The sequence below is a fragment of the Sprattus sprattus genome, assembly GCF_963457725.1.
Source record: "Sprattus sprattus genome assembly, chromosome: 17".
Classification (NCBI taxonomy): Eukaryota; Metazoa; Chordata; class Actinopteri; order Clupeiformes; family Clupeidae; genus Sprattus; species Sprattus sprattus.
The window spans coordinates 20,849,028-20,872,111 of record NC_137915.1 but is presented as its reverse complement, the minus strand read 5'-3'; the positions used below and the strand labels follow the sequence as shown (position 1 = coordinate 20,872,111).

At 47.1% G+C, this 23,084-nt stretch overlaps 1 protein-coding gene across 1 annotated transcript in view; it reads left to right on the top strand.

Annotated features, from left to right (window-relative positions):
* The window catches only part of pola1 (polymerase (DNA directed), alpha 1), a gene marked incomplete at both ends in the record, with an annotated part of 77,373 nt that extends 56,302 nt beyond the window's left edge, over positions 1–21,071 (top strand). The window contains 3 exons of the mRNA XM_080855488.1: positions 6,541–6,657; positions 14,143–14,239; positions 20,932–21,071. Coding sequence (XP_080711614.1) covers positions 6,541–6,657; positions 14,143–14,239; positions 20,932–21,071 — 354 coding nt within the window. The remainder of the gene's footprint in view (positions 1–6,540; positions 6,658–14,142; positions 14,240–20,931) is intronic.
* Positions 21,072–23,084: the final 2,013 nt, after the last annotated feature.

The window sequence follows — 23,084 nt, the reverse complement described above, 5'->3', positions numbered from 1 at the left end:
GAAAGTAACAGGCAGGCTGTCATGGTGTGTTAAAGTGTTTCCTCACCTACGGGGGGGGGGGGTGGTGTGTTGGTTTAAGTGTGCTACCGCAGATCAACTGGTAGAGCAGGATGCTAATGTCACCAATGACATGGGTTCAATTCCCAGCGGAGTACACAGATAAGTGAGGTATGTATTCTCTAGACATGGTACATCACTTATGATGTAAAGAATACAGGATATACTGAGGACCACTTAAGGGTTATTTCGACTAAAGCTGTGTTTGCGAACACCTTTTATAAACAGTTACAATACAGAAAGCGAATGTCTTCCAGCAAAAAGAAGGTTCCAGAATAAGAATTTTCCTGATAATCTTGTGCCGTCGGTCAGGTTCTGGAACGCGGGCCGTATTCAGGCTGGAGTTAGGTAGGGGAAAAGGGAAGGAGGTGGGGGGGGGGGTGCAACTCTCCCACAGTGCTGTGCAGAAATCAATTAGCGGTGTGAATGTAGCCACCTCCCTCAGTAGTTCTGAGTCTCTCGCTCCCATTGTCACACCGAGTGAAACAGCTGCTGGCTTTGAATGCTAACACCCCCACTCTCTCTGCGCACACACACACACACACACACACACACACACACACTAGGCTTAGGCTGAGCAGATCCCCTCCCTCTGCCAGTGCAATGAAGAGGGGTAATATTGTGTAATTAAGGATTCCTTTCAGCGGAGGGGAGAGCTCAAATAGAGCTGTTTGTTCGGGGAGATAGAGGGAGAAAGCCAGCCTGTGCGACGGCGCGAGAGGGGAGGGGAGGAGATGGGAAGGAGGGCGAGCGAGAGAAAGGGGAGCGAATGAGTGGCTTACATGGTTACAGATTGGAAGTCGGCGTCTTGTTTGTGGAGTTTCCTGTCGAATAGCAGCAGCGAGGCATTAATCACCGGAGAAATTACAGCCACGTCCACCCTTCACCCCCACCCACCCAACTACCCCCATGCCATTATCAATAAGGCAGCCCTTCTGGACACAAAGCAAATACACACTTTCTTCTCACTCTCTCTCTCTCTCTCTCTCTCTCACTCCCTCTGTCTCTCTTTCCCTTGCACTCTCTCTTACACACACACACACACTTGCTCCCTTGCTTTTCTCTCTTCCTCATGCCTGTCATCCCTTCCCTTGACTCCCCTGCCGTCCTCAGTCAAATGAGTAGTGTGGCCCCCCTTGTATTCACCCCCATTCTAATGTGAGTTGCCATGGCGTTTAACAAATTATTGCAATTATGTTCGTCACGCGGGTCGCCCTTGGTAACTGGCTGGGGGAATAGAGGGATTGAAGGAGGGGGAAAAACCGAGAGAAAGAAGAAAAAAAAAAGGAGGCGATAATCCTGTTTTGAACAAAAGGTCAAATTGCTGAATAGAAAAGGCTTGATTAAGCCGAAGATGTACAAAGTGGACCCGGTTTCTGGCCCATTCAGCCTCTTGCTGGAGCCACGGCCGCCGGCCTGTAAGTACATCTGTTGATTACTGAAGTACAAAGCCGCCAGAGCCTGTTGTCTGGGGGCTTTTTTTTTTCACCCCGACCTGCTGTAATCGCAGCGGTTTTAAGTGAGTGAGAGAGTGTGAGCGGGCGAGCAAGCAAGGTTCAGCCACTGGAGGCGCTTAGAAAGAGAAGCAGCTGGATTGAGGGCACAGCCTGTGTGTGTGTGTGTGTGTGTGTGTGTGTGTGTGTGTGTGTGAGAGGGGGAGAGGGCAGGTGGATTTCTAGGGAGGATTTCTTTGTTGCATTCCTTCACGGTGAAATAAAAAAAAGAGTAAATCCTTGATGCGCTCTCCAGTCTGTAGACCTAGGGGTTATTGGTGCCTCGCCTTACCATTACTGTTAGCCGAACCACTTTGGCTTGATTTTGTTGATAGGAGGATTGCTGAGGTGGGGAACAGAAAAAACAGATTGGATAATTTTAGGAGGACTATGATGGGAAGAAATGGCTAAAGAGAGAAGAGGAGGAGGGAACAGGACACAGAAAATGGAAAGAAAGAATTAGTGAAGAAGAGAGGGGCAGGAGGAGAGAAAGGACAACATGAAGATGGTGGATAGCTTGGACAAAAAAAGGAGAAGAAACAAGATGGAATGGGCAATATCTGAAAGGAGGGAGAGAGAGGCAGGCATGGAGAGCTGAAGAGAGGAGAGATGGAGTGCTGTTTTCCAGTGCCTTGCTCTGATCCTTGGGCCTGGGGCTCAGCCTGGTGTTTGGTTAAATGATGTGGAACTCATTTGACGTGTGCAGAAGTGCCTGTGTTCACTGTGTCAGGTATCGACTGGTGTAATTATGCAATTATGCCCCTTTATCCTGGCACTCTCTCCCTCCCTGCCAGCGCTTAGTCGTTCAATTAGATGCTGTTTCTCTCTTGCTCCCTGTTTTTTCTTTTTTGCTCTTCTCCCCCCCCCAACCCTTTCCTCATCAGTTACACTGAGATGCCTGGATGAGTGTCTCCTAAATCAGTGTGTGTGTGTGTGTGTGTGTGTGTGTGTGTGTGTGTGTGTGTGTGTGTGTGTGTGTGTGTGTGTGTGTGTGTGTGTGTGTGTGTGTGTGTGTGTGTGTGTGTGTGTGTGTGTGTGTGTGTGTGTGTGTGTGTGTGTGTGAAACTTTTAATGAATAGCACTGGTGTGTTGAAATCAGAGAGACCAGTGCAGAATAGGATAAAGAGAATATGAATGACTGTGTGTGTGTATGTGTGTGTGTGTGTGTGTGTGTGTGTATATATATATTTATAAAATATGTATGTATTTTATATATTTCAATGTATGATTGGGTGATATAGTGGGTAGTGTATAGTAGAGTGTGTATATGGGGGTTTGTGAGTTGTGGGATTCTATCAGTATAATAGTATTTTTTAGCTGTGTGTGTGTTTGTGGGGTGGGGGGGGCTGAGGTGCAGGGTGTTTCTTCAGGGCTGTCTGCAGGTCTAGTCTGCACTATGAACCACTCTGTGTTAGCACTCATTCCAGAGGGCATGGTTGTGGGTCACTGGGCAGGTGCACCGGAGTAGAAGGGCATCCTGGGTCATTTCTTTTGACCATCTTTCCATAGTAACTTGTTACTGGAGTTCAGCTGAGCAGTCTCAGGTCATTGTGCGGTTTGTTTCTGCAACAGCTGTTCTCTCTTTCTCTCTGTGTGTGACTCTGTGTGTGTCTCTCTCTCCCTCTCAGTCCTGTTTCTCTCTTACTATTTTTGTATTTATCCCACTGTGCTTGCCTGAATCATTTGGCTTTCCTCATGTGTCTTTACATCTTGCCGTCTCCCTAACACAAACACACACACACTCTCTCTCTCTCGCTCTTTTGCTTGCTCGCTCTGTCCTGGCAAGCCCATGGGAACAGTCATGTTGGCTTAGTCCTGGGTCTCACACAGTAACAATGAAGGCCCAAGAGGCAAACAGCGATGTGATAACTTACACACACACAAACCACACACACACACTTTACAAAATGAAAATCAAACAGCACACATATGTCAAGATTCAATTACGCCTCCCGTCTCCCTTCCCATCTCTGAGATCCGCTGCTAATTATCCTCACAAGACCTCCGCTTCTCCTCACCAACCGACACCCACTGGATTAATTAGGAAATTAAAAGGAGCTGTTGATACTGATAGGGTTGTGCATCAGAACAATGGTGTTACCGCGCGCTTGTTTGTCCACGCAGGAAAGGTAGATAAGCCCAGGAGGCCGTCGGCTTTAACACGAACGGAACACACCACAGATAAGCTTCAAAGAGACCCACTACAGTTAATCAGATTGCAGGAAATGGGACCAAATTAAACCATCCACAACCGTGTGTGTGTGTGTGTGTGTGTGTGTGTGTGTGTGTGTGTGTGTGTGTGTGTGTGTGTGTGTGTGTGTGTGTGTGTGTGTGTGTGTGTGTGTGTGTGTGTGTGTGTGTACACAGTAGTGGGGTGTGAGCGAGATTCTGTACACCTGCATCTCTCTGTCTGCTGGCCTTATGTGTCCCTCTCTTTGCCTCACCTGTGTTCATCTCCCTCCATCCCTCTCTCAGCCTGTCCTGTGTTCATCTCCCTCCATCCCTCTCTCTGCCTGTCCTACATCCCTCTCTCAGCCTGTCCTGTGTTCATCTCCCTCCATCCCTCTCTCTGTCTGTCCTGTGTTCATCTCCCTCCATCCCTCTCTCTGTCTGTCCTGTGTTCATCTCCCTCCATCCCTCTCTCTGTCTGTCCTGTGTTCATCTCCCTCCATCCCTCTCTCTGCCTGTCCTACATCCCTCTCTCAGCCTGTCCTGTGTTCATCTCCCTCCATCCCTCTCTCTGCCTGTCCTACATCCCTCTCTCAGCCTGTCCTGTGTTCATCTCCCTCAATCCCTCTCTCTGTCTGTCCTGTGTTCATCTCCCTCAATCCCTCTCTCAGCCTGTCCTGTGTTCATCTCCCTGCCAGTAATATCTGTCACACTTCCTTTCTGTTCTTTATTTCGATCTCTATCCTTCTCTTTTTTTTTAGTGTAGTCGGTGTTGTTAAAGTTTTGTGTCTAATCCTAACTCATCCTAAAAGCTAAGCTTCTCTTCCACACCTCACCATGTACAGAATTACTTCAATGCAATTAGTGGTAGGTTAGTATCAGGGTGGTGATCACTTAAAAATCGCTGAGGAAAAGAGTGAAATTAAAGCTATTGTAATAAATCCAATGAAGCCAGTAAACTACTGTTGGATCTGTACATTGTGTGCCTGTGTCTTTGAAAGAAACTTTCTTTGCTCTGCCAAAGCCTTCTGTTGACATGAATTTTGTTATAACTTCCATAGTGTTTTTTGTCTGATGTGGACTTCAAATACCTTACACTGACCATGATGGTAATTCCACAGAAACTTATGTGTTTTTTTCAGCTTGTGCAATAAGTGACTGCTTAAATTTCGACTGCTTTGTCGTTAAAATAACTGACAGGGTTGCCATGAAAACGACAGCAGTTTTTTGGCAGTCATGCTCTTTTAAAATGGCTGGACACTGCACTTATTAGCGGAGTGACTGTTCAAGTCTGCCAGCTGCTTTTTAGTAGTGCATGAAGAATATAGGAATTTGCACTCAACTTGTTAAAAGTGCGTGGGAAGGTAGCCGCCAATATTGCCAATCACTATTTCAATTTAAAAAATTATATTTTCTGACAAGCCTACTTCTTGCAAGTTAGTTTTGTCCAAGCACTTGGTGCTCCCAAACCTTTGGTGTAAAGGAGATGAGAACTTTGTGTTAACGGGGAATAAGAGTTTTGTGGCTAAATCTAATTGGAGATATTGTAACATGGTAGCATGCTAAATGTTGGTGTGCTATGATGATCACTGTCCATCTGTAGCCAGTCAGATTGGTAATAGGCTTCTTCTGACGGAGAAGTTTGCCTTTTTTAATTTGTATTTATTTATTTTTGTATGGTGGTTCATAATGTTGGCTCGTGGTAGATCATGACCCGTTATTTTTAGCAGACCTCAGCAGGACCACTGTAAGCCTACAAACTGACCGTAACACTTTAGTGTGTTTCTAGTTTGCCTTGCGTTTGGTCCATGTATCTCTGTCTTTGTTGTCCCCGTCCGTCTGTCCGTCCTCTCTTTCACTCCTTATCCACATCTCACTGGGGGGGGTGTGTGTGTGTGTGTGGGCAGGTGGGAGAAGGGGAACATGGGGGTTTGTAGTAAGCTGTGTGTGTGTGTGTGTGTGTGTGTGTGTGTGTGTGTGGATGTTCATAAACGTTTAAAAAAGCTGCTTTGGTCTGTTTGTGCACCCCTTCATTGGGGGGTGTGTGTGTGCGGGTCTGTGTGTATCTGTGCTTGCATGGCAGTGTGGTCGTTTGTCACTGGGTGTGTGTGTGTGTGTGTGTGCGCGCAGTGGGCTCTGTCATTACAGGCAGACGGCAGGAGTAATGTGGGTAATACCCTGCTAATGACACAGCAGACTCAGTCAGGGGGCAGAGGGGGAGGAGTCTGCACCTGTCCTGGGCCACTGCCTCATTAATATATACACACACGCACAAACATACACACACGCACAAACATTCACACACACACACACACACACACACACACACACTCTCACACACACACACACACAAAAACACATGCACACACACTCATACAAAAACACATGCACTAACACACAGGTATACACACAAAGATAAACACGCAGAACACATCCAGTAGCGTAGAAAAAAAACACGTCACACATTTATCCACACTCATGAACACAACGACACACAAGTGCTCGCGCACTCACACACACATTCGCATATACACTTGTACACACAGTCCCATACTCACGGATATCAGTACACCCTAACTAAAGCTTTGATGCAAAAAACGTGGAACGTACTCAGACAACCACATATAGATGAATACACACACACACACTCATACACACACTCATACACGAACACATTCAATCACACACATGCTTAAGTATGCCATATGTCATCATATACCTACGTATAAGTAAATACACACGTGTGTAAACTAAGCACACATGACTCCATACTCAAATTTTTTCGTGTGTGTGTGTCTCTCTCTCTCTCTGTCTCTCTCAGGGCTGGCTACATTGTGAGGACCAGGCTTGTCCCCATCGCTCACGGCGGCTGCCCATTTTCTTCTCCCGCAGCGGCCCCGTCTGTCCCGGCTGCTCCAAGTACACGCTTAGGCCCGAGGTACGTGTCTGTGTGTGTGTGTGTTGTTTCTGGTGTGTGTGAACCACAGAAATATGAGAAGACGGTGAAGCAGGCTGTTGAAGAAAGCGATTTGAAAAAACAGTTTGTCAGACATCCTGCCAGACAGCCATACTGTTGTGCACTATGTGCATCCACCTTAACTCTACGCTTCTTCAGGCGTGTGTGTGTGTGTGTGTGTGTGTGTGTGTGTGAAGGAGAGTCACATGAGTCACAGACTAAGAGTTAGAGGGAATGATCAGAAGATGATTGAGATTAAGATGCTAAAAGCAGATGACAGAAGGGGACGCTAAAACATCCAGAGATGGCTGAGCTGTTGTGCAGCATCAGCTTACTGCTCTGCGTCTGCTGCTCTGTCCTGTGGTGAGTACTGGTCTGCCCAGGTGATGGCGCTGTGGAGCCAGCTAAATGCTCCAGTCACGGCTGCAGAAAAGCCTCTCTGATGAGGCGACACGCCTCTCCTCTCCTCTCCTTCGTTCTACTTCCACGTCTCTCACTGATCCCTCTCTTCTCTCCTTTCTACACTGCCCCTATCTTCATCCTGTCCTCATCTCTCTCCCTCACTTGTTTTCTCTCTCTCTCTCTCTCTCTCTCTCTCTCTCTTTCTCTTTCTCTCTCTCCTTGTATCTCTTTTTTTCCCTCTCGCTTTCACTCTGATTTGTCACCCCAGTCTGTGGTTTTGCCCTTAACACAATCCCCCCCCCCCCCCCCCCCCCCCCCTTCCATCTCTGTGTGTAGTGGGATTGCAGTTCTGGCCAGTAGCCTAAATGCCCCACTGGCCTGTTAAGCGTGTTGGTCAGTAGCAGGGCTGCTGTCAGTGGTGCTGTTAGCGTGTTGGTCAGTGGCAGGGCTGCTGTCAGTGGTGCTGTTAGCGTGTTGGTCAGTGGCAGGGCTGCTGTCAGTGGTGCTGTTAAGTGTGTTGGTCAGTGGCAGGGCTGCTGTCAGTGGTGCTGTTAAGTGTGTTGGTCAGTGGCAGGGCTGCTGTCAGTGGTGCTGTTAAGTGTGTTGGTCAGTGGCAGGGCTGCTGTCAGTGGTGCTGTTAAGCGTGTTGGTCAGTGGCAGGGCTGCTGTCAGTGGTGCTGTTAAGTGTGTTGGTCAGGGGCAGGGCTGCTGTCAGTGGTGCTGTTAAGCGTGTTGGTCAGTGGCAGGGCTGCTGTCAGTGGTGCTGTTAAGTGTGTTGGTCAGGGGCAGGGCTGCTGTCAGTGGTGCTGTTAAGTGTGTTGGTCAGTGGCAGGGCTGCTGTCAGTGGTGCTGTTAAGCGTGTTGGTCAGTGGCAGGGCTGCTGTCAGTGGTGCTGTTAAGTGTGTTGGTCAGGGGCAGGGCTGCTGTCAGTGGTGCTGTTAAGTGTGTTGGTCAGTGGCAGGGCTGCTGTCAGTGGTGCTGTTAAGTGTGTTGGTCAGTGGCAGGGCTGTGCTATTAGGCTAGAGGCCTTTGGCAGAGGGTCGGGATCAGATGTCATTCAAGGGGGCTGCTTGGGGAGTCCATCGTCATAAATTCTTTGACTGAGTTACGTGTAAAAATTAATAGCAATGTAAATAAATAATAAAATATCTGACCTTATCTTTTATTGTGTCCACCCCACACATGCTTAATCTTGGGTTCACTGAGTGAGTAGGTTACATGAGGCTGACCAACAGGTTTTTATTTTATTTATGATATCCTTCTGTCCTCATTTTTCCTTTTCTTTTCTGTCTGTCCTCTTTTCTCTTGTTCCTGTCCTCTGTTCAGTTCTTCCTCTCTTTACTCCCCTCTCTCCATCTCTCCATCTCTCGCCTTTTAGTCGTTGGTGTCGGGCTTCTTATGTGGTTGGCTGCAGCACGTGCTTCAGTGTGGCGACAGGTTGAAACCCAAAAGGACAATTTCTCTTGTCACCATAGCCACTTAGCATCCTCCTCTCTGCCTGCCGAGATGGCAGTTTAAACTGCCAGCTGAATAAAACATTAACTTCCTCACCCCTATCTCTCTCTCTCCCTCTATCTCTCTCTCTTTTTCTTTCTCTCTCTGTCTTTCTCCTCTGTCCCTTTCTGTGTCTTCGTTCGGCGGTCTGCAGCCGTGCTGACAGTGATGCGCCTCTCGCTTCGTCTCCACGGACACAGAGACATCGAGCGCCATTGTATTCAGATTAAATGGACGCGTAATGGCACCCTCGGTTGATTGGCCGGTAATTTGGAGGAGTTATATACAGGTGCAATTTGTAATATTTTCAGTAAATTATGTTTTTTTTTTTTTCTCCTCACACTCGTCATCTCCACCGCTCTCTCTCTCTCTCTTTCCGTCTCTCTGCCTCTCTTGCTCTCTCTCTCTCTCTCTCTCTCTCTCTCTCTCTCTCTCTCTCTCTCTCTCTCTCTCTCCCTCCCTTGCTCTAACTCTTGTGTATACCCTTTCCCTTTCCTTCTCCCACTCTCAACCACTTTCTTTTTCTCCCCCACCATCTCTCTCTCCCTCGCTCTCGCCGTCGCTCTCTCTACTTTCCGCTCTCGCTCTCTCTCGCTCTCTCTCTCTCTCCCCGTTTTATTGATGTACGTTCAGGCACCCATTAGGGCTTCCTTTTTTCCCTCTAGTGGAAATTGCAGCATGTTAATTTTCACACAAATTACAGCAATAGCAGGTATCTCTATTTGATACATTATAACGGGAGCAATCAGGGATAATTGAGTGCCTTTCAGACCGAGCCCGGCGCATTCGCTCCCATTCAAAGCCCGTCCATTTATCGCCTAATCGCTCTTTAAACACTGAATTTCTGGGAACAAAAATTCTTGTCATAATTTTGCTTAAGTGTATTTGGAAATCACAGTCCTTTGAGCAAGGATAATTGAAATCAAATCCCTTTCACGGTAGCTGACATTTCTACATTTCCCCCCAATTGAAATTAATTTCAAAAATTGAGCATGAATATCTTCAAATAGCAGGCAATTATACCTTTCAATGGGGAGAAATTATGTGCACAAAAAAGTGGAGACATCAACGGGCGCTTCAGTTAAATGTCTTTGTTTCCCACTGTGTTTGCCTTGTAAAGATTTACATATATTGACTCGTTATGAAACCTCGTGATGCCGATCGCCTGCCTTTCCCAGCTCAGCCCATCAGAATTAACTCAAATTGGAGCGTTTTGTGTTAAGCCTCATCAAAACTGTTTGGAGCTCCTCTCGCTCTTCTTTTTCTTTTTTTTTTTCTTCTCCCCTCCCTGTTCTTCTTCTCCTCCTCCATGCTGCAGCTGCAGAGGGGTCTTTGAATGGAGCGAGGAGCTGTGGCTTTATGTGACTCGGTGGAGCAGGGGAAGAACGCCTCCACAAGTTTCCCCTCTCTCTCTCTCTCTCTCTCTCTCCCTCTCTCCCTCTTTCTTTCTCTGAACACCCCCATGCTCCTTGATGCCACTCACACCCTATTCTGGGTTCCTTCATCAGGTCATTAATGTTGTCTCAGACCCTCAGGTGCAGGCGCACACTAGTGTGAATGCTGGTGTGATGCTCATGGGGTATGTTTGAAGTGTGTGTGTGTGGGGGGGGGGGGGGGTAATGAATATGGTACTGTTTATTTGGATGCAGTGTTTTAGTACCCCTACCCCACTGGTGTTTCCTAGGGATGTAGTAGTCTCTGTTTGTCTTTTGCTCTCACTTCTTCTTCTTCTTCCCTTCTCTCTCTCTCTCTCTCTCTCTCTCTCTCTCTCTCTCTCTCTCAATCTGTCTGATTTATGGCGACTGAGTTCTTGCCTATGTTTGCACAGGTTCAGTGGCATGGCAAAGGGAAGTTCTCCCGGGGACCATGTCTTTCTGCAGGGTCTGCAGCAGGAAGAGGGAGGGGGTGCGGAGTGATGGGAGCGGGGAAGTGAGGGGTTGGTGGAGGGCAGGGAGTCTGGGGTTTTCAGTGGGGTGGGGGGCAGGAGAGAGGCAATTTCACAGCTGGTTTGCTCCTTAGTCACTCAGGCCGAAAATGCTGCAGATTTGTGGCGAAAATTGAAATGGTGTCAGTACAGGAACAAAGCACTGAGGCGAATACTGGTGAGTTGGGCCACGACTCGGGTGGGGCTGGAGGAGATGCGGGCAGTGTGTGTGGGGGGGGGGGGGGGCTGGAGGGGATGAGGGCAGTGTGTGGGGGGTTGGGATGACTAAATGGGCGGTTGGGGTGGGGAGGCGAGTAGGCGCTAAATTGAATAACCAAAAGAACGCCTGCTCACGTCTCAGCCCGGCCCGCTTGACACCTGTCAGTGTTAGCATCAGTGCTACGTGAGCATTACCACATATTTTTTTAATACAGTTTACACGTGTGCTGGGTTGGGATGCTGGCTTGTGAGCGTTGGCAGCAGGGCTGTGGTAGGTCTTAGTAACAGGGGATTGGCCCTGACAGTGTTACAGTCCTGATGCAGGGCCTTCAGTTGTACTGACATTCACAGGGATTAACATCAAAATTGATTGACAAATAGTTAGCCTGATGGCATCTGTATGTATTTTAATGTAGTCTGCACTATATAAAAAGTAGTACATAGCCTTGTAACTGTAAGAATTATTGAAAGGTAACAGCAGCTTGCAAATCCCTTAGCCCATGATGTAAAACCATCGCCCCCTGGTTAGTCAATTTGAACACACTCCGAGGTGTAGTTGTCCGTCACATAAGGAGTGGAAGGACCGCAGTCCTGCTAAGGAGCCTGTGAGACTTACAGTTCACTCAGAACAAATAAGGAAAATGGCAAGGGTCCCCTGCCTCATACGCTGTGATTTGGCGGAAAGAAAAGCTGAAGTAAGTGGAATAAAATGATATGTAGCGAGTGTCACTTTGCGGATGAACGCCAGCAGGTGGAGGGGGGTTCTGTGATCTGATGAGACCATGATTGACTGTGATTGGGCCGCTCAGTGGTGTATTAGGCGTTAGGTGTCATACTGGGAATCCCCATATCTGCAGCAAAGCATGGTGCCAGCAGAAGTTCATAAGGGCGCTTCATGAAGGCATGGACTCTAAACCACACAAAGATGAGCGCAGCGCAGCGGAGTAAGGGAGGAGACCCGGAGTAGTACAATCTGATGCAGCCTGTGACGGATTCTCTGGTCTGAAAGGGGGGGGGGGGGTCGTCCTCCAACAGGATAACACCCAGAAACCCAGAAGAAGCCACAGCGGAGCGCCTGGGAACCACAAAGGTTAATTTCCCGGATAGGGCTACGGCCCGGCCACAGTGTAGCTGACATAAAAAGTGCCTTTAACTGGCCGTCCAATTTGATGAAGCTTAACCTTAAAAGGACAGCCATTTCCACTGTCTGAATGTGCAGTGTTGATGGAAACACTCCAAGGTGCTGAATCATTTGGATCATTTGTGGGGGAAACAGTCCCAAAAGTGGTCATATATGGTCAAGGTCTGGTATATATATATCAATGTTGGCATATATTCAGAATTCAAAACCAATATGTATATTGGATATGGTGAGTGTGGAGAGGTGGTGACCGTGTAGTGGTGTCTAGTAATATACTGCTGTGGTAAACAGAGTGCTGGTGAAATGTTTGGAGCAGAAGTGCGACCCGTTGTCCCCTTGGTAATACATTGTCATTGTTAATGTATTTTAACCAAAACAGTACATGCATTACCCCTTCACAAACCCATAGGTGTGTGTATGTGTGTCCGTCTGTGTGTGTCTGTCTGTGTGTGTGTGTGTGTGTGTGTGTGTGTGTGTGTGTGTGTGTGTGTGTGTGTCTGTCTGTTTGTGTGTGTCCGTGCCAGATATCTCTTGTATTGGCAATGGCAATTGTGCCTCCATTATAGGCACATTGCTGAATCGACAAGCAGGGTTGTTGACCAGCTAGTGTATTATGGGTCAACAGCTGCCTAGCTCAGCGGAAGCTGTGGAGGGCAATTAAAAGCCTGTCTGCTGAAGAGACCCGTACACACACACACACACACACACACACACACACACACACACACGCGTGCGCCTCCCCCACTCTGTGCGCACAGCATCGCCTCGCTTCTATGGTGACACGGGAGGAACTGCAGCCCAATAATGGCAATTAACATAAAAGTATAATAGCTAATCAAATTGACAGCAACTGTTGTTCATCAGCTCCACACACAAAGCCTTATCAAAACAAACCATTATGAAGGAGGTAATTTCAAAGCTGATCTCCCATCACTATGTCTGTCTTTTCTCTACCTCTCTCTTTCTTCCCTCTCTTTTCTCTAAAGCTCTCTCTCCCTTTCTCTCTCCCTCCCACCTTCTTCTCAATCTCTCCTCTCTATTCCCTTCTCCCACTCACTCTCTGTTTCTCTCGCACGACCTAGTCTCCTCTGGCAAGTCCAATGGTGACTACGGTAATTACCGCAGAATTTACAAACCAAACAGATTGTTTCTTGATCAAACTGCAGTAGGGGGAGATTTCTCGTGTGTGTGTGTGTGTGTGTGTGTGTGTGTGTGTGTGTGTGTGTGACAAGGGGTAAGTTCTCAGCCAACAAAGCAATTGTACAGGTTGTATGACTCCAAACTTGGGGCTGCCAGCCATGGCAGTGTTTGGCTCGGGCTGTGGCAGAGTTAAACTGGCGACGAGCGCTACCTGTCTGCAGCCCTGTAATTAACGCAGGTGATTCTCCTGTTTCCCTTGATTGAATTGCTGCAATCTCATTATGTTCCAGGCCCTCATTTTCCTGTGAGGGAGGAGAAAAAAATAAAACACACACACACACACACACACATCCACACAAGGCAAACAGCACCACAGTTATGGCTAATTGTTTTTGTTTTTTTGTTGTGGTGTGTTTTTTTTTTTTTTTTCTTTTGCATTGTTGTTTGGTTCTCATCTGTGTGACTACCACAGTTGGGCTACAATAAACAGTTTTTGTGTATTTGACTTCGAACTACTATTAGATTTCTGTCGTGGTGCTTGAGATCTTCCCCTGGTAAACCGGCTGACAGGAGATCTGGATTACACTGTAGGAACGTATCTCTTCTGCTCCTTCAGATTGCCTGCCTGGCCAAGTGTCTTCATCTCAGCATACAGGGAGTCTTGGACTTAACACCCCCACCCCCCCCCTAACAGAACCGCATTGTTTTCAAAGAGCACCTTAAAACATGTTGCCATTGCCAGGGGGGTCCAATGAATATGTGGAAATTGGGCCGAGCAGCTTACAAGGTGTAATTACAGACACTCCTTTTTCTGCTTTGCGAGCGACTTGGGGGTGAGTGCACGCTGAATGGGATTGTCATGTTAATGCCTTTGTATGACAAGAGTTCCCCAAGAGGCTTGATTCAGACAACCTTCAGTAGCTGGTCCCATTCACACCAAACTGCCCGAGAAATGAGGGCAATTACTATAATGGAGTAAGTCAATATTGGCCAAATTCTTACCCAACCAGCCATGTTCAGTGGCCGATGTTGCCTGTGAGAATTGGCGGTTGACGTTTTTGGCGTTGTAGTGTGTTGATGGAGATGTTTACTAATAGACTGCAAATACACAAATAGTGAGTGTATGTCTGTTTGCTTTTTTCTACAGTATTCTGAGAAGGCCCTGTACAACCAGCTGAGTTTCTACAGATTCATCTTTGACTGGGAATATGCCTTCAACAAGGTCCTGACACCAGAAGACAGAGGTAAGACAAGAACACAGACATACGCACACACGCACAGGCACAGGCACACGCACACGCACACGCACACGCACACGCACACACACACACACACACACTCTCTCTCTCTCTCTCTCTCTCTCTCTCTCTCTCTCTCTCTCTCTCTGTTGTTTCACATGAATGCAGACATATACATGCACGCTTGTGCACATGTGCAGCCCCACCCATTTTCTGACCAAAAAATATAAATTGAGACATTTTACTCACACTCTTACTCATCTACACGCACAAAAACAGACTCGCAACATCCATAAAGCTCACATCCGTCCTTTGCCATCAGACACACACACACACACAGACACAGACACACACAGACACGGTCACAGACACACACACACCAGCACAAACGCATGAGTTCTGAGTTGTGCTGTGCTGGTGGTGGTGGTGGTGGCAGTGGCGACATCGTCGATGGCAATGGTGGTGGGGGTTGGGTTAAGGATGTTCAGCTCCTCGAGTCGACAGCCCTAATTCAGGCGACGGATTCAATCACGGAACGGCGTTGAATGCAAAGCGCTCCAATCAGTTTGAGGGAGCCGAGGAGAGTGAGAGTGAGCGCAAGTGAGTGAGAGAGGAGCCTCCTCTTGGCCAGCGAGCACTCAGTAATAGCGTTGGCTGTGTTGATTGAAAACAGTTTTTAGATTTTGGAAAATGATAGGGCCAGTAATTGGCGAGAAGGCAAAAGGATAGCCCTTCATAAATAATGGGACATGGAGCATATATTTCGCCCTGGGCCCGGGCTGAAGGGGGATCCGGCCTGAACGCGCTCAAGCCTGAGCCATGCCGACTCCTTACCCACAATCCTCTTTGATTGATGTCACTTGATTAAAAAGGACCTCTTGGAATAGACTGATATATTTCTTTATTTTTTTCCCCTCCTAGCCCGTGCCAGTTTCGGCCACCGAGGCAGAAGGAGGCGTAGATATATAATGTGTAATCAATAGATGACCACTCAGAGCTAGAGGGATTGGAGGGGGGTTCGGGAGTTGGGGTGCTAACATGATTATAGACTTGGCTTTTCCTTCTGAATGTTTTATTTCTTTACTTTTTCTTTAGTTGATTCCGTCAGTAATTGTTTGCAGATTGTTTTTTTTTCTTTTTTTCTTGCTTTCCCCTCCTCCCTTCATCTGACATCTGATCAGTCTGGATTTAAAAAAAAATTAATTGTTATAAGGTTTATTTTTGTTAGTTTAGCCCAAAACATTTCCCAGTAGGGTGGTCTCACACTACAAAGCTCTAAAACAGAGTATCTTCATGGCTTGAATGGGGTTTTCTGACACAACCAACTTTAACATCAGACACACACACACACACACACACACACACACACACACACACACACACACACACTGCCAGTCCACCTGGTCCCAGACTGGGATAACTGCGTTGTAAGTTATTGGTGGGATTAGCAGCACTCTGATGGATGTGCATCCTACACAGAGCAGTAAAGTATAGCCTTTAGGTGGTTATCCCCCCACTCGCCCCCTTGTCTGCCGCAGTAATGCCACGCATTACTGCATTACAGACCGCAGGGACACAGGCTGTTCAGTGGGGAAATTGCTGGGGCCGGTTATCCTATACTATTTGTAGCTGCTCGTGCCCCCACCTTACAGGGGTTTATTTGAGTTGATTTAGACCCCAGGGCTGACCCCCACAGAGGTGGAGATCTGGCTAGGCTGAGGGTGCCTGTCATGTCTCTGCCTCCTTGGCCTTCTGTCTTCAGTTCTTCTGAGTCTCCACAACAAAGCCTGGTCAGCCTTCATGACTCGTGAGCGTTTTTATGCCGCAACACTCGGCCACTGAGTCTCTTACTTGACTGGCAGAGACTCAGGAGGTACTGTGGAGGATCAGATTTCTTGGTGTTTTTTTCTGGAAGGCTTTCTGCTTCCAAGCCCCGAGTCTGACTCCTCCTTATAACTGACGTTGATGTTTTTGAGGACACACATACTGGTACTCTCAGTGTCTTTGTTATAGCAGCCATCTCAGTACAGTTGCATAAATATTCAAAAGATCTGATTTTACCCGATTGAATCAATGTTTCCGGTCCTCAGACATTCAAGTCCTTTTTCCCTCACTTCTTTTTAGGATTGTGGTGTAGGTGGTTTGAGGTCTTCTAGCGTTGTACGACAGTACCGTTTCGCCCTCTGCCATGCTTAGTGTGCCAGCTAACCGTAAGAGCCTACAGGACAATGAGTGGCACAACAGTGAGGAGACAGACAATAAAACGTGTACAATAGACAACCGTACGGCTGAAATCTTGGAGTTTCAAACACACTCCCATGCACACCGACACACAATAACACATTCAAACGTATGTACACATACTCACACTTGTGCAGAGAGTGTGTGCAGAGACACAAACGGGTGCACCCCCCCCCACCCCCATAACTCTACCAAACTCGCTCCATACACCAAGCCCCCAACCCCACTCAGGGACGTTTAGTGTCGTATCTGGCAGATTTTCTGTCTGTCTGATGAGCGAGGAATTGCTTTTAAAGTGGGCATTATGCCAGGCCCAGCCACACAATAGAAAAACCAATCTCCCCACCACCACCCCTCTCCCTGCCCTATTCTGTCTGCTTCACTGTTATTGTGGCGCTTTAGATAACTGCGGAGCTGCAGCTCTGGAAGATGAGGCTAGAGTGGGCCACTGGACGGTCGGGCCATAAGGTTATGGGGTGGGAGGGGGGGTTGCTCCTACACCAGCAGTGGGTTAACCGGCCAACAGGAGATGGAAGGACGGAGGAGAGAACAATGGCTGTGGAAAATAAATGGTGGCCAGCCTGATGGAGTTAAGTCCGGAGAGGTGTTACGATTACTCAGCACAAGCTAGATTGACCACATCGAGATGTCTACTGTGCTTCTCCATGTTGACCACTAGGGGATGTTTTGAAGACCATGAGTGTCAGCAGAGGTTTGAAGTCTAAGGAGGTTGTGAAATGGTGTGTGGAGAGTGTATGGGTAACCTTGTGTGTCCAGTCACCGCCTAATGGTAAAATTGCCCCCAGACGGACGACGTAGCATCCATCTGGAGTATTCTCCCCCACTGGTGATTACTTCATTTTATCTCAACTTTCCTCAATCTACACAGGCAAGCAAATGCACATCCACCTCTCCTACGGGCTCCAAGGGGTTAGAACGCCCACCTTTCCCCTCTCTGTCTCCGTCGCTCGCTTGTTTTCTCGCACCCTCCCTCCCCTCGTCACGGCATCGCTGTACAGAGACCCCGGAAAGCAGCCATTCTCACCATTAGATGTTTCTGGAAGCAAGTCAAAGTGCTGAACTCCCTTCATCGCATCCATTTGTCTTCACCCACAGACGTCCAGAGCTGTGTTTGCATGTGTATGCATCGTATAGGCCCGCCCACTGGCAGGATGTGGAGCTGCATGATTGGCTCCCGGGCCTGCTCGTCTCTCTGCTCTCTGCCTCTGCTAGAAAGGACATCAGACCTCCTCCGCACAACTGGCCATCAAGAGTCACAGCTTCATATTTACTGCCCTCATCAACATTCACAGTGGGATTGTCTTTGTAAAAAAGAAAGAAAAAGAGCGAGAATCACCTTAACTCACTGTGTGAGTGTACCCACTGTATACGTGGGGTGCTCATTTGTGTGTGTGTGTGTGTGTGTGTGTGTGTGTGTGTGTGTGTGTGTGTGTGTGTGTGTGTGTGTGTGTAGTGAGAGATTAGATGCAGGCTGTGGATCTGATCTACATGTAGACTGCAGTCCGCCACCTGATTGCAGCTACTGAGTTAAATGTGGAGGCAATTTCAGCCCTGGCGGGAGTCCTTCCATAATAAAATATTTTCTCTCCCTTTGGAAAAATTAGATATCCCATATCAATGACGTCCAAATCATGTTGAACTCTGATTTCATTCTTTCATGAAGAGCAATTCATTGCTTTCTTTTTAGTCATCCCCTTTAACTCTTCCACTTTGCGCTCTCGCTCTTTCTTCCTCACACCCCCTCTGTCTCTCTCTGACTCTCTCAAGTGTGGGCAGTGTGATTACGCACACACCGTAATGTAATTTCCTTGCATTTATAAAATACAAATTGTCCTTTATCAGTGTACAGATAATGCTCAATTTGCCGGCTAGCTCCTCTACCACCTCTTCATGGTGAAATATGCTTGTCCTCCCTTTCCTGATCCCCACAGACACACACACACACACACACACATACACACTCTCTCTCTGACACGCACATATACCACCCCTCCTCCCCCCTGCACACTTCCAGCCTGGAGCTGGTGGAAAATCTGCGGGTACGATTGTCAAATCAATTATTCATTCTGTGCAATTACACTCGCACAAAGAACTTTTCTCCGCTCCGAGTGATGATTAAATTAACAGCTATTCCAGCTGCCTGATAACATCTAATAGAATATTCATAAGAAGCCCAAATGGAATGTATGATCTCCATTAACTTCATCATGCTCACTTAATTACATGCTTGTTATTGTATTTACACCTAGTTAGAGCGCATGGAGGCTGATCCACTCTCTCTAGCACTGGCTAAGCCCGGCCAGTGGGATGAGGCAAGGCACCGATGTTGTCGGTTACCTCCACTTGTCATTTTCTTTCTTGCTTTGTGGTCTTCTCTTCTTTTCGTTCTTTTTTTTTCTTCTTCTTTCGTTATGTCGTCTTCTGCCTACACTGTATCTCTTCGCGTCCAAGTCCACCAGCCCCCATACGCAGACACAGACCTCGTCTCATGTTCTCTTGCAGTTTAAGGAATGCTATTTATTTTAAATACGACCCCTGCAGGGCCACGAAGGGAACTGGGGTCTCTGACAACCTCCATGGCTTTTAAGTTGCTCTTTTATCCATTCCACACAGTGATTGAGGGAAGAAAAAAGAATGAAGAAAACTGGAAGAGAAGGAGGAGTGGGTTGGGGGAGAAGAATAATTTTCTCCCTCCTTTCAAAAATGATGACATGATTGCTTTCGCTTGATCATGCATCATCTTTTCTCTCCTTTCCTTCCCCCATCCACCCCTCCTCTCCTCCCCTCAGGTAAATAGTCTTCTCCCCCTCTCCCTCTGTATTTCATGTGGTACTGTTCAGTGTATTCTCTTTCTTTATTCCTTCCTTTTTCTAGCTCTCTTGCTACTCTTACCCGTCTCCCTTTCCCCGGCGGTGAAACACATGGTAATGGTTGCCGATGCTGCTGTGGATGGCTGTTAGTGTGCGGTCTCTCTTCCCCAGAGATCCGTCTGGTTTTCCCAGCGTATGTAGGATTAACCCTTGTTACCCACAGGGCAGTCAGCCTAACTGTACTTGAGCAGCATACCTGCTGTTGCATCCATTTGAAAAGAACTATTGAGATATAAAGGGAGAACAAAATTGGAGTAGTGTTGGAATGATGGGGTCAGGCAGGAAGATGAAACGTCGCCCTGTTGTAGAGAAAAGCAAAAGAGACTTGGAAGAGCTTAAGACATCCATCAAATCCTGCAAACCCTCAACACAGTGGGATCAGTGGTGATGCTCACGTGCAAACCACACACAAGTCTTGAGATGCAGTGGCTCACACAAACTCGTTTGTGGCCAAAATGTATTCCATACTAAAGAAGAAATCATCTTTCCCTTCACCTACTTTATGTTTACAAGCATTACCATGCCTTGTTTTTGCAGATCGATGCCATCAGGTAGAACACAGGTGCCGTCTAATGAAAATGTTTTGGTGGCATAGTCAGATCCCCAGTTATGGCTTTGGTTGACACGCTAGTGTTTAGTCACACAACCTTCTCAGGCCATGGTTGATGTCTGCAGCTGCATGCTCTGTTGCACCTTCTCTAAAATATTTCCATGAAGTTCCAGTTGTTGTGCTTTCCTGGGGGAGACAGAGGTTGCCTTGGCAACAATGTGAGGTCACAAGGTTGTAGTTGCAGGTGAATCTGTACCCATGCGTCCCGCTCGCCCTGTCTGTATGCGGCATTCGAAGTCGGGCTTAGTGATAGTAGTGGATGGCCTTAATGTGGACATCAGTGGCTTTAGCAAGATCACCACCAGTGCCTTCAGTGAACCAGCTTTGTAATGCTAGCCTAGGTCCTTTCTTCTGAGATAAACCAATGAAATAGGCAGAACTCTCGTAGAATGTGATGTGTGGCCATAGCACCAGCTGACTCCTGTGTGAGCCATCCCGTCGCTCCTGCATCAGCTCTACTCTAATTGAAGGTCCTTCCATGGGATGAAATGGCCCAGGTTATCGACCCGAAAGCCCTGCCCCACTGCCGCCCCCTCCCCACCAGGTGGTATCATATGTTCATCCGCAGGACTCTGTCTAGCCTCGTCTTCTCGGGTCTTTCTTTTCTGCGACCATCGCACTCCCCGGATCGCCAAATCTATATTGATTCCTGCACTCTCCACTCCATCTCGAGTCCTGATGAAATTGGCTACCTCTATCTCCATTACCATCAATTCTGGTGTGGCAGTCAGTGGACTTATTTAGATATGGCTCTACTGATCACCTTAATGTCACATTGAATATCACGGTGTGCTACTCCAATGAATGACTTTAGTGTTACCTCAAGTGTTACAAAATGTTAGGGTGGTTTTCATCCTGGTTTTCAAGAAACCTGTACTTTATTGACGTATGATCCCATTTTCCACACTCATCACAGACATGTATACATTAAACCCTCATGTCCTTGTCATCTTCAGGGATGGTTAAGAACCGCTGGGGTTCGGAGCGCCAGGCGTACAAGAAGCTGAAGGACGTGGTGGACCGCACTCTCACCTCCAGCAGCTACTCGGAGGTCAATCTGGCCAAACTCTTCCAGGCCTTCACGGCGCTCAAGTGAATCTCCACATCTGTCTCCGACGAGTGCACCAGGTTTGATGTGTGATTCTCAACTCGCCATCCTGCTTTTCCAAATGCCGATAAGACTTTAAACCAGAAGCTCATTCTCAGCTCTGTAACTTCAGGTTTAGGAATTGCTGTATGTATTTAACAAAATAACTTGCCATTCGATGGACTGGGTACCTTTTTTATTGACAAAACCTCCCACAATCCCTTCCTTGTTATAGCCCAACCTCATGACTTTTTTATTTTTTCTCCTGTTTGTGTAGGATGACTCAAGTTATCGGCCAGTATGTAATCTGATCTAGGTCAGTTTAGTGCCGCCCACAATTAAACAGCCATGGCATTACCCTCTCCTGTTGTCGCGACATTCGTATAGTTTGGCCTCATTTCGACGAGGCACATGTGAATACACAGGGGTCACAGGTCTTATTCTTACAGCGGTTCAGTGTGTAATGACCGCGTCTCCAGCCATCTAAGGGACCGTTTGAGCCGTTGTCAATCACCTTGACCCCCGTATTCTCCTGGTCTGTGCGGTCCTTTTCCCCTCATCTCTTTTAATCGTCATATGATTCCCTGGCGAAACTGACTCTCATGAGATGATAAAGACCCTCTCAGGTGGATCCCCTCTGCGCACTTGTGCCACAAAAGCATGCACTTTCCCCCCTAGGCACACACACACACACACACACACACACACACACACACACACACACACACACACTACACACCCCAGGACAGTCCAAGGGAATACCAATCATGGTTAAGTAACAGGCAGATTGGAGCACACACAGGCCTGCCTGATGGGATCTCTGGATCTCTGCCCTGTAATGACTTCTCTCATCACATACCCCCCCTACAACCCCAGCCACATTCACTGCACAGCAATTAGCCAATGATACATACAATACGTACAATGCCTTTGATTCTGGAGATGTTTCTCCCATTTTGCAGTGATTGGACACTTGTTTGAATGAGCCTCGTTTGGTGCCTTTTTGGCTGAAGGCAGAGCAGGTGACTGGAGAGGATTGAGGTGATGGCATTTGGGTGGTCTCTGTGTCCAGCAGGTGTCTCTAGCCATGTGTATGTCACTTATAAGTTTGTTAAGTTAGACCTTTGTTGCTTTTGTTGGAGAAAATGTTTTTAATGTTTTGTTTTTGCCAGTTCTGCATTTATGTTGCAGATGTGTATGTTGTTAATGTAACCAAATTGTGTCCATGATTGTGTGAAATATTTTGATATGAACTTTAATAAAAATGGTTAGTATTGTATCTCAGTTTTTCTGAATCTTCACACCTTTTTATTCTGCACTGAAAAGGTGCTGTTATAAATCTGGAGAGACACTTTGTAGCACTATTGGTGACACTGGTACATGTGCTAAATAGGTAGATTATAACAGAACTGTAAAAATATTGGCACGTTTTGTAAGAAATAAATAATAAAATCCTCAAGTAAAATATCTTCCATAAGGAGTTGCATAAGGTGACCGCGAATGCCGCACACCTGAAAGACTCCACAGTTCAAAGCCGCGAGGCCTATTTGTGTATTCAGAAATTGTATTTATGTATTTATTACTTGTGTAGGCCTTCCAAAAATCACATCGGTTGTGAACTGGTATTATACTTAACAGCAGCAAGAGTTCTAAATGCCTTTTTGCACTTTATAAGATTAAGTCATCAATTCATGTTCTAGGATTTCGGGTCCAACATTCCTCGAAATCGGCCCGCGCATTATCACGCCAGCGAGGCTGTTTCCAAACTACAGCACTCAATAGCAATAAGGCTTTGCATTCATTTCACCACTAAGCTAATAAGAACAAATCGTTTTTGTTATGCTAAGCTTTATTGCCTGTCTTTTTGACCAGAATAGTTGTGTTGAGCAAAGCGATGGACAAGGTAGGCTTTGATGAGGGAATTAGTGGCCCATTCTTTCCCCATTATTCAAAGCGTCGCGGAATATGTAAGTACCAGAGGTGTCAAAAGGAGAAGCGGTCCTATTGCAAAGTGCTCCCCTT